General features: G+C 44.0%; 1 protein-coding gene across 1 annotated transcript; it reads left to right on the top strand.

The window, feature by feature from the left end:
• On the top strand, positions 1-11177 carry ube2d2l (ubiquitin-conjugating enzyme E2D 2, like). The gene is made up of 7 exons (XM_083651276.1): positions 1-317; positions 4242-4305; positions 4873-4904; positions 6856-6933; positions 7291-7396; positions 9004-9097; positions 9912-11177. Exons 1-7 carry the CDS (start codon positions 294-296, stop codon positions 9955-9957), a joined length of 444 nt encoding a protein of 147 aa, XP_083507402.1. The 5' UTR covers positions 1-293; the 3' UTR covers positions 9958-11177.

Here is an 11177-nt window from a genome sequence, read left to right as displayed (position 1 = left end):
TACGGAAGACATTTTGAGTTGGAGCGGTGTGTTATATCTGAAAACAACAGCGTGAAGCCAGCCTGATGTGTTTGAAAGTCCGACTGACAGTTGTCAATAAGACGAGGGGACGCTAGAGAAAGTTGCTGACATTGATTGTTTTAAGAGGGTGTGTGCGTAGCCTAGCTAGTGAGCTAGCGCATCGAGCCAGTCACTAAACCCAGCCAAGTCCTAGATGCTAACGTTAGCTAGTTAGCATCAGCTAGCTGGCCTACCCTCCACCTCCTCCACAGCCGGTCCGTCACACAGACACAATGGCTTTAAAGCGAATTAACAAGGTAAATGACACACATCTCTTACATTTAAATGTGAACTCGAGTGGACATTGTTTTGCTTTCAAGTCGACAGAACACCAGTGTCTTGCTATTAGGCGAACGTTAGCTGCCGAATACGCGGATGCTAGCTCTAGCTTTGAGCTATGCCAGCTGGCCCAGCTCCCCGCTACACTGAAGCAGCAGGGTCTGGATGACACAGCTCTAAACATTTGATAGAAAACGTTAATAATCGCGCTTATACGTAACCTTGACACGGGCTGTGAAGCAATGCGTGAAGGGAGCTAGTGGAGTCACTGTTGGGTTCATATTGATTGTTTTCTAGTTATAAGGGAACTGATAGTAAGCAGCATTTGGCCAGGCTCCTGTGGCGGGGCAGTAGCTGGGCTCAGTCCAAACGATTAGCCTTTTTTCACTTAAAACCCAATTCACCTATTTTGTCTCTAAAATGCAGGAAGTAGCGGGTGCAAGCAAAACGGTAACGAGGGGACTGGATTACCAAATGGATTGGAAGTTGGAAACCTTCATTAATGATCTGCTTGGTACCCGTGTTTTACTTCCTGCCTTTTAGACCCAAAAATGGGTGAATGGGGTGGGAAGTGAAAAGGCGAATGGTCCAATTCACTGAGCTAGCTTAAGTTTAGCTTGAGTTGTAGCTGTAGCTTCAGCCAGGCCTCCAGAGGTGTCATATCGCTGCTTCCATTCAGCCTCATTAACATCATGGAGAAACAACACCCAGGTTTTCAGATGGATATTTTCTGCACGGAGGGTCATTTTGTTTCAGTTCATGCTCACAGTAACTGTGTGAATTCCTAAGCTGGCTCAGAGTCTGATCTGAGCTGTGTTGGTGGTGCTCCTCTGAAAGATGAGCTGGGAGAGCAGGCTAGGCTACATGTCACATACCAACACACAGCAGGTTCGCTCCAGGAAACCCAAACCTTGTCACACAAGTTGTGTGTCTTGTCCCAGTGAGCTGGATCTTGTCTGCCCTCCCCCCATCTGTCCACTAGACTTTGTGGCGTAAAAATAGACTGCTGCTTACCCCATCTGTAATAGACTGTACCTCAGTCTGTTTCTAATATATACGATAGAAAATACTGTTCTCTCAGCTTTCAGAAGGTAAACTACCAGCTGGGAATTCAGGGTTTGGCCCGTGTTGCTCATATAGAATTTCCACTTAATGTGAACTGCTGATTGGGGGGCAAATGTTGGCGTCCATGTCGGCATCGTAGTGGGGATGACATCTAGGATATGTGAGAGCTTAGTTTCGGGCCCCAAAAAAAACAAGCCCGAGCCTGTTCTGTCTGGGCCCGGCCCGTCGGCTGCATTGAGCCCGCCCTGAACCTGAAATTTTCTTAGTAAGTTGGCCGTTTATAAACTATAAACCTGTTGTCTGTTCGGTCTTATGAATACATACGGTTTTAAGGTTACAATGTTATAACTAGGGATGTCACGATACCAAAATTATGAGTTCGATACCGATACCTGCCTAAGTATCTCGATACCGATACTGAAACGATACCACGGCAAAAAACTAAAACATCAGGAAAAGTATTGGAATAAATAGAGGGGACAAAACATGGAACTTAAAACTTATTTTATTGATTTAACAAGGTAATGCACAGCCATGTAGTCATTTTACTACATGCTGGTAGTACTGCCACCACGTGTGGCGCTGAACATGCTAGAACTTTTATTATCTAGTGTAAAATTAACATAATCTCTCCTGTAAACATATTTTAAAGGAATGTCAACCGTTTAAACTTATAAATAATATAAATAAAATATATTTTCACACAGCTGCTACACTATTATAGCTATTTGTTTTATCCAAAAAAAGTACTCTGTACTTGCAGCTCCTAAGCTTCATTAACATGAAGTGCCTGATTTATGGTTAATCTAGTAATATATATTATTTTCACACATAAATGTAGGCTATTGAAATGTAGGCTTATTATGTGGTGTATTCCCAGCCCCCCCCCCCCCCCCCCCCATACGTGTAGGCTAGGTGTTTTTTACAATGAATTCGTATATCATTAATAATTGGGATTATTGTAAATATTAGGATAGGTGAGATCAGATGACTGCTTACCATGTAAAAGCTTTAATAACACTGGCATTGAGGACCATAGTGTTATTAAATATTGTACATGGTATGCAGTCATCTGATGTCCCCTCCCCTAAACGTTACATGTCATGACTTTCTCCTTGGCAGAGATCTGTGCTCCAGCACATTGCCTCGTGTTTCACTGTAAACGAGTAGGCTATTGTGACAAGCGAACTTTTTCAGTGAAACAAGTTCGCTTGTCACACAATACTCGTTGGACTTATTTGAGGGCATGTATGTTTATCGTTCACGTTCGCTAACCTGTCGGTCTTTAAACTCTTTGAACAGGTCGGGGTGCCTGTCGGCAAGATGTTTAGCCAGGTTCGATGTGTTTGATCCTTTCGCTTGCGTCACGTTGAAGCACCTTTTACACACTGTTTGGATGTGTCCACGGGCTTGCCTTCGCTGTCGGCAACGTAAGCAAAATATTTCCATATTTCGCTTCGTGCATCTGCTTTTTCTACAAGCGTTGGTCGGCTTGCAAGACTAGAAGAAGCCGCTGCCATTTTCGCTGCGTCTGTCCTGTGTGTCGGGGTGCTGTAGTGAGGACTGAACGACTGTGGCCAGAGAGCGAGCAGAGAGGGAAGAGAGGAAAGTCGACACGCCCCCACATGAAGCAGACAGAGTCAGAGACGAGCTTTTTTTCACTTTTCACGAGTCACCATTGGTTGAAGGCAAGGCTGTGTTGCCTTCACGTGAGGTGGGAGACAGGCTCTCAACTGTAATGCCGCTGTGTCTCTCTCCTCCGCTAACAAACACCACGGTCGCACACTGACGCAACCCATGACATTTTTTTAAGTATCGGTACTAAATTAACGTGGTATAGTATCCTTTTTAACGGCAGGGAACCGCGGTACCATACTAATACCGGTATACCGTGCAACCCTAGTTATAACAGGGCTCCAGACTAACTTTTTTACAGTGGGTGCACCGGTGCGCCTTACTTTTTAATTTAGGTGCACCGGTACATTAGGTGCACCCACATTTTTCACCACGCCTTTTGGCACCGCAATAATACATTTTGAGAGTTATCTTCTTTGTCATTTTGTGTACATAATATTGGTAATTTCTTAAAGTGATATGCAAAGATTTTCATATATATAAATAAATGTCTGTTAAGTCACTATCACACACAAGGAGGCATTGTGACATCACTGATGATGTCATCAGGGATGTCATAAAACTGATGATGTCATCAGTGATGTCATCACCTAAAAGTCTGGACCAAGGTCCGAACCAAATTCGGAACCAAATTCGTGTTTTTGTTACATTGTATACATTTGAATCAGAATCAGAAAGACTAATGATCCCCGGGGGGAAATTGGGAATTGGTCCAGTTAGGTTTGCTTTCACACTGAAATTTACATGAAATAGCTACGTGGGCTGTGTCTCCCTATACTGGACATTGATTGGTTTGTAGGTTGGCCTGCGTCTGACGTCGGCATCTTGTGAATTTATTATTATTGTTATTATTATTATTATTATTAGGGGTTCAACCCCCGAAGGGGCTGAAGCCCTATTGTTTTTGTGCTGGTTTATTCTTCTCCTTGTCCTTGTCGTTCATCTGCCTCAACGCAAATTCGTTTCTGCTCAAGAAATTAGTTTCTGCTCAAGAAATATTTTTCGAATGGGCCTGAAGGTGGCGCTACAATTAAAGGTTTTACGTTAAAGGCCATAACTTCCACGCAGTTTGTCCGATTTTAAGCATTTTTTCCCCACTTCAGGTGAACCTCCTCTACAAATTTGCCTCAAGGACCCTCAAGGTCCGTCTCTCCTGTCTGTCTCTCATGTCTGTCTCTCTCTACTGTCTGTCCGACCTGCAGGAGCTAAACGACCTGGCCAGAGACCCCCCAGCTCAGTGTTCAGCCGGGCCCGTCGGCGATGACAGTAAGACTTTTGTTGTTGGTGTTTGTTGTTGTTTACTTCCTCACATAAACACATTCTGGCTCAATCCAAATGTCTGGACTTGGCCCTTGCAGACTCGCCGGCTTTTTGCGGGTGGTCCGATCCCTGGAAGTCTGTGAGTGCTGCTGAGGTTCCAAATTCACAGTCCATCCAGTCCACAAGCAGTCTCTCTTCCACAATCTTCACCTGCTCCACAGACAGTCTGTACCACCGTTAACATTCTGGACAAAGGAACTTCCAAATTGTATTTGCAAAATCTATTTGTAATGTATTTGCAAAAGGCTGCGCTCAGCTCACACGTTCACCAAAATATGAACTTGTTCAATGAACGGCGCTCTTTTAGCACGTTCATGCACAACACTGAAGTCATTTCAGCTCGACTTTAAGCTCACCGGAATTTCTCCCATTTGTCCGGGAGACAGAAATCGTCCAGGAAGGCTGCGTTGAACGCGTCAGGGTACGAGGACATTTGGTTTGGGCCAAACACAGAAAGACATGAAAGTTACCTGCCTCTGCTTATTATTAACCCCACTTCTCTTTCTCTTACAGTGTTTCATTGGCAAGCTACTATTATGGGGCCTGTAAGTATCAAACTGCTCTGAACTACAGCGGCTAAGAACCTCTAATGTAGTCCTTCCCTTCGCTTGTCTGAGGACCACCTCATCTTGTCTCTCGGACCCAAATCTGAGAATATTGTTAATTCTTTATTATCCAATATATGATTTTGTCCATAATCCCATGACTGTATTGCAGGTAGAGAGCTAACAGAGATACTGTGATCAGAACATCCAGTCTTCTACATTATCTAATGGTGTCAACTTCTTCTCATGAAATAATAGTTCAGTTTTACAATTCATCAATTTGTTGGGGTCCCCTGTAACTCCCTCAGGGACCGGACCCCTGGTGCTCCCCGGACTCCACGTTGTGGACCACTTCAATAAAGCATTATGATCATGATGTTACTTGGCACAAGGCAGTTATAGTTATATTGGGTTAGCGTTTCAAAAGTGTGAAGGGTGTTGAGGTCTTAAGGTCTTTAAAAAAGCTCCTAAAAGGTCTTGAATATAACTTCAGGATCCCTGCATAATATATACCCTGAACTGTAATGGAATACTCATATTGTCTGTTTTCAATAATGTATTCTGAATACATGTATTCTCTTACTCCCAACGCTGGGTACCACATGTAAAGACTACAGAGTAGACCAGTCCTGGGTACAACATGTAAGGTTACAGAGTAGACCAGTCCTGGGTACCACATGTAAGGTTACAGAGTAGACCAGTCCTGAGTACCACATGTAAAGACTACAGAGTAGACCAGTCCTGGGTACAACATGTAAAGACTACAGAGTAGACCAGTCCTGGGTACAACATGTAAAGACTACAGAGTAGACCAGTCCTGGGTACAACATGTAAAGACTACAGAGTAGACCAGTCCTGAGTACAACATGTAAGGTTACAGAGTAGACCAGTCCTGGGTACAACATGTAAGGTTACAGAGTAGACCAGTCCTGGGTACAACATGTAAGGTTACAGAGTAGACCAGTCCTGGGTACCACATGTAAGACTACAGAGTAGACCAGTCCTGGGTACCACATGTAAAGACTACAGAGTAGACCAGTCCTGGTTACCACATGTAAGGTTACAGAGTAGACCAGTCCTGGGTACAACATGTAAGGTTACAGAGTAGACCAGTCCTGAGTACAACATGTAAGGTTACAGAGTAGACCAGTCCTGAGTACAACATGTAAGGTTACAGAGTAGACCAGTCCTGAGTACAACATGTAAGGTTACAGAGTAGACCAGTCCTGGGTACCACATGTAAAGACTACAGAGTAGACCAGTCCTGGTTACCACATGTAAGGTTACAGAGTAGACCAGTCCTGGGTACAACATGTAAGGTTACAGAGTAGACCAGTCCTGAGTACAACATGTAAGGTTACAGAGTAGACCAGTCCTGAGTACAACATGTAAGGTTACAGAGTAGACCAGTCCTGGGTACAACATGTAAAGACTACAGAGTAGACCAGTCCTGGTTACCACATGTAAGGTTACAGAGTAGACCAGTCCTGGGTACAACATGTAAGGTTACAGAGTAGACCAGTCCTGAGTACAACATGTAAGGTTACAGAGTAGACCAGTCCTGGGTACAACATGTAAAGACTACAGAGTAGACCAGTCCTGGGTACAACATGTAAAGACTACAGAGTAGACCAGTCCTGGGTACCACATGTAAAGACTACAGAGTAGACCAGTCCTGGTTACCACATGTAAGGTTACAGAGTAGACCAGTCCTGGGTACCACATGTAAGGTTACAGAGTAGACCAGTCCTGGGTACCACATGTAAGGTTACAGAGTAGACCAGTCCTGGGTACCACATGTAAGGTTACAGAGTAGACCAGTCCTGGGTACCACATGTAAGGTTACAGAGTAGACCAGTCCTGGGTACCACATGTAAGGTTACAGAGTAGACCAGTCCTGGTTAACTGTGTGAAGGTCTCACTCATGTCTCCTTGTGTTTTCCTCTTGCAGAATGACAGTCCCTACCAGAGCGGTGTATTTTTCCTGACTATTCATTTCCCTACAGATTATCCCTTCAAACCACCCAAGGTCAGTCGGCTTCTTCCCCCTACAGAGCCTGGGAATGGCCACCTTTTACTGCACCATGTGCACCAACCATATAGCTCTCCTTTTATTATTTTGAGATACAATTGTTCCACTGATTTTACGTTCACAAATTGCCAAAATGTTTCACTAGAAATCGTGCTCTGGAAAAATGTTATCTTCTACCACGAATGGACTAACATGTGCGCAGGTTACAGTAAATCGTGGACTTGATAGAACTTTTTTCTCTCCCACTGGCCGCTCCTGGGCTCCGTACTGTGAAGTATTATGAATGTCTTGTGTGTAACATTGATAAGATGATACGTTGAGAGGTAATTTTCTCTAACTTTCTTCCTCCTCCAGGTCGCCTTCACCACAAGAATTTATCACCCAAATATTAACAGTAACGGCAGCATCTGCTTGGATATTTTGAGATCGCAGTGGTCTCCAGCATTAACTATCTCTAAAGGTGAGAGACTCTTTCATCCTGAATTCAGTTCAGACTAGAGGTCTTCACGGGTCCAAAATGACGGACCCGGACTCTAATGGCCCCTGGGAAATTGTGCCCGGACTAGGACCGGACCAGTCTATTATTAGAAAGCTGAGACCCGGACCCGTTAGAACCGACAAATGTCGGACCCGTATAGAACCGAGAAATACCGAGGCAAAGACTTGTGGTGCCGACATCAAAGTTGCTTGCTAATTGCTATTACAAGTTGTATAAATGAAACTTTGTGCATCTTACCTATAACGTTATATAGCATTCTCCCCTCTTCTTTGGCTCCCATCTGCGCCAATTTACACCGAGATGTCAATGTTTATGTTAGCTTGCAATGCTAATCTTGGGCTAGCTTGTCACTTTACTTTGCCTGGCGTGCTCCGTAACTCCGCTCTTCTGACACCATGTTGTGGTTTTGTACTCTTCTAGTATAAATATGACTTAACTCTAAACAATGCTAATAATAGAATAATAATGTCACGGAGGCAAGGCTTAACGTAACTTTGGCTTTACTGAGGCAGAACCTGCAGAAGTTCTGCTGGAGACGTGGAATCTGCTCCTAGGGCAGCTGTTATTGTTTATTTTATTTTTTAAGTATGTGCAGTTGGGCACATCCATCACATCGAGAGCCTTAACGAGCCTTAATGACTTGGTGGCGGGCGGAGTTTCTGCCGTTTCTTTGTTTATTCTTTTCCCCAAAGAGTAAAGATCTCATTTTGGAGTTGAACTTAATTAAACTTCATGTTCCTGCATCAGACTTGGAGACAAATTCCTCTACATGCATTGTATTTGGAAAATAAAGGGATTGTGAGGGAGATATTTTAGGGTAATTATATTTCATGTGAATGTAGTACGGCTGTGTTTCCTGTCTCTCTCACCAGGCTAACCTGTAGTACGGCTGTGTTTCCTGTCTCTCTCACCAGGCTAACCTGTAGTACGGCTGTGTTTCCTGTCTCTCACCATGCTAACCTGTAGTACGGCTGTGTTTCCTGTCTCTCTCACCATGCTAACCTGTAGTACGGCTGTGTTTCCTGTCTCTCTCACCATGCTAACCTGTAGTACGGCTGTGTTTCCTGTCTCTCTCACCATGCTAACCTGTAGTACGGCTGTGTTTCCTGTCTCTCTCACCATGCTAACCTGTAGTACGGCTGTGTTTCCTGTCTCTCTCACCATGCTAATGTAGTACGGCTGTGTTTCCTGTCTCTCTCACCATGCTAACCTGTAGTACGGCTGTGTTTCCTGTCTCTCTCACCATGCTAACCTGTAGTACGGCTGTGTTTCCTGTCTCTCTCACCATGCTAACCTGTAGTACGGCTGTGTTTCCTGTCTCTCTCACCATGCTAACCTGTAGTACGGCTGTGTTTCCTGTCTCTCTCACCATGCTAACCTGTAGTACGGCTGTGTTTCCTGTCTCTCTCACCATGCTAATGTAGTACGGCTGTGTTTCCTGTCTCTCTCACCATGCTAACCTGTAGTACGGCTGTGTTTCCTGTCTCTCTCACCATGCTAATGTAGTACGGCTGTGTTTCCTGTCTCTCTCACCAGGCTAACCTGATGATTTTCTCTTGTCTTTGCAGTCCTTTTGTCCATTTGTTCTCTGTTATGTGACCCAAACCCTGACGACCCGCTAGTGCCAGAGATCGCCCGCATCTACAAAACAGACCCCATTAAGTAAGTTTGTGTCTTTGCATTTGGCGATGAAACCAGTGTTGATTGACACTGAGTGTGTTATTTCATTTGTAACGGTGTTAATAGTTCTTCTGGTCCGTGGACTCATCGTAACGTTAGCTGGAGTGAGAAACACCATGTCGCTGAAGAAGGCCTGTTGGGCTGAAACGTCCGTTGTCGCTGTCTTTGCCCAGATGATGGATTAAACCTGTGAAAAGACGTTCAAGTGTTGCTGCTGGCTGTTATCTCCTTTTAAACACTAATATGTCCTGCTTCAAATCAGCAGCCTTTAAACTGTTTCGTAGTATAGATGGTTTTCACAGAATTGTGTTGCGAGGGAGCAGTTTGGAACCTAGCTTATTTCCTCTCAGTTATTGCACTAACAAACACTGCAACAGGAAGTAAGCTGGGGGGCAGTTTAGAACGTTTATGTTGTGGAGTTGAAAGCGTCTATAGCTATTTCTAATCCAGAATATGTCTGATGAAAAAGTTGCAAATGGGCACGTGTGTGCTCTTCTGCTTGTGAAAGAAAGGAAGAGGCGGAGGTAAAAAAAAAGAGAAAGAAAGAAGGAGAAACCGCACTAAATGGGTGATATCATGCAGCCACAGGCTCAGGGGACTTTCCCAAAGGCCACATCATGGTGAAAATATCAAATATTTTTTGTTGTCTCTCTCTCTCTCTCTCTGACTGTCTGTCTCTCTGCCCTGGTCTCTCTCTCTCTCTCTCTGACTGTCTCTCTCTCTCTCCGACTGTCTCTCTCTCTCTCTCTCTGACTGTCTCTCTCTCTCTCCGACTGTCCTGTCTCTCTCTCTTCAGGTACAACAAGACAGCTCAGGAATGGACTCAGAAGTACGCCATGTGATCCCAGTCCACTTCTCTACTTCCTTATAGGTGGAATAAACTGTCAGTTACTGGCCACGCCCCCTCTCATCAGCCAATAACAGCAATTTGATTTCTGCCCCCTCCCGCCCCCAACTTAAAGGAATACTCCGCCGATTTTCAACCAGCTTTGTATCATTACAAAATCGGTAATATATCAGAAAACTGTCGACAGTTTGAAGTCGTTCATTTAGTTTGACCGTTATTGAGAGCTGATTTGAGCCAGGCCGCCATTGTAAATAAGCATTTGTTCTTAATGACTTGCCTGGTAAAATAAAATGAGATACAAAAATAAGTTGTGGACCAGTGATGTCATTTGTGCATAAATGACATCACTGGTCCACACCATAACTCAAATCAACTATGCTTTTCAAATCAAAACTGCTTTTGCTTTCTGATATACTACTGATTTTTGTAATGATACAAAAGCTGGTTGGAAATGGGCGGAGTGTTCCTTTAACCCATTGATACCTGATGCAGCATTTGTGTGTATCCCTTTAAGACCGCGAACCGCGTTAACACGGTTCACGGTCTTAAAGGCATACACACACAAATGAGGGATATACACGCAAATGCTGCATCAGGTATCAATGGGTTAAATTGATCCCAATGCTTTTAGAAATGTCTTGGTCCGCCCCCCCCCCTCTCTCTCTCTCTGCTTTGTCCAAAAGATGCCAAAGGGCTGAGAAGTCTTATGTGGAGCATGTTACTGTATAGAAGCCATGTTCAAAGCACAGACTCTGCTCACGCCACCATGTTCCACACGGTGCCATCATCACGCGTCTGTGAGCTTTCACCAATAACTAAGTAGGGAAGTGGAGGTCTGTGAATATACACTCACTATTACAACTGACTGTTTGAATAGAGAACTGCTCAAAAAAAAAAAATACATCGGCAGATTTAATGAGAAAAAGAAGAAAACATTGTATGCATGTCAATAATAGAAGTAATTGGTTCATGTGCTGCTGAACGGACATGTCCACTTTTAAAAAGGTGACTTTTCTTTTCTTTTTGGTACCGTTCTTTCTTTCTTTTGGGAGGGGGTTGTTTTTAGAGCGGAGAGCCATGAGTTTATCCATCGTCCACCCTGTTCTCTTTTTGCACTGAAGAAGTTCAAAGCTCTCAACGGCTGGTTGATCAACTAATAGCTCTGCTATGTGATGTTTTATTTTTTTGTTTCTCAATAAAGTTGAACAAATTGCA

The sequence above is a fragment of the Poromitra crassiceps genome (genome assembly GCF_964638095.1).
Source record: "Poromitra crassiceps genome assembly, chromosome: 15".
Classification (NCBI taxonomy): Eukaryota; Metazoa; Chordata; class Actinopteri; order Beryciformes; family Melamphaidae; genus Poromitra; species Poromitra crassiceps.
The sequence above is the reverse complement of the archived record's forward strand: the minus strand, read 5'-3'. Positions and strand labels throughout refer to the sequence as shown.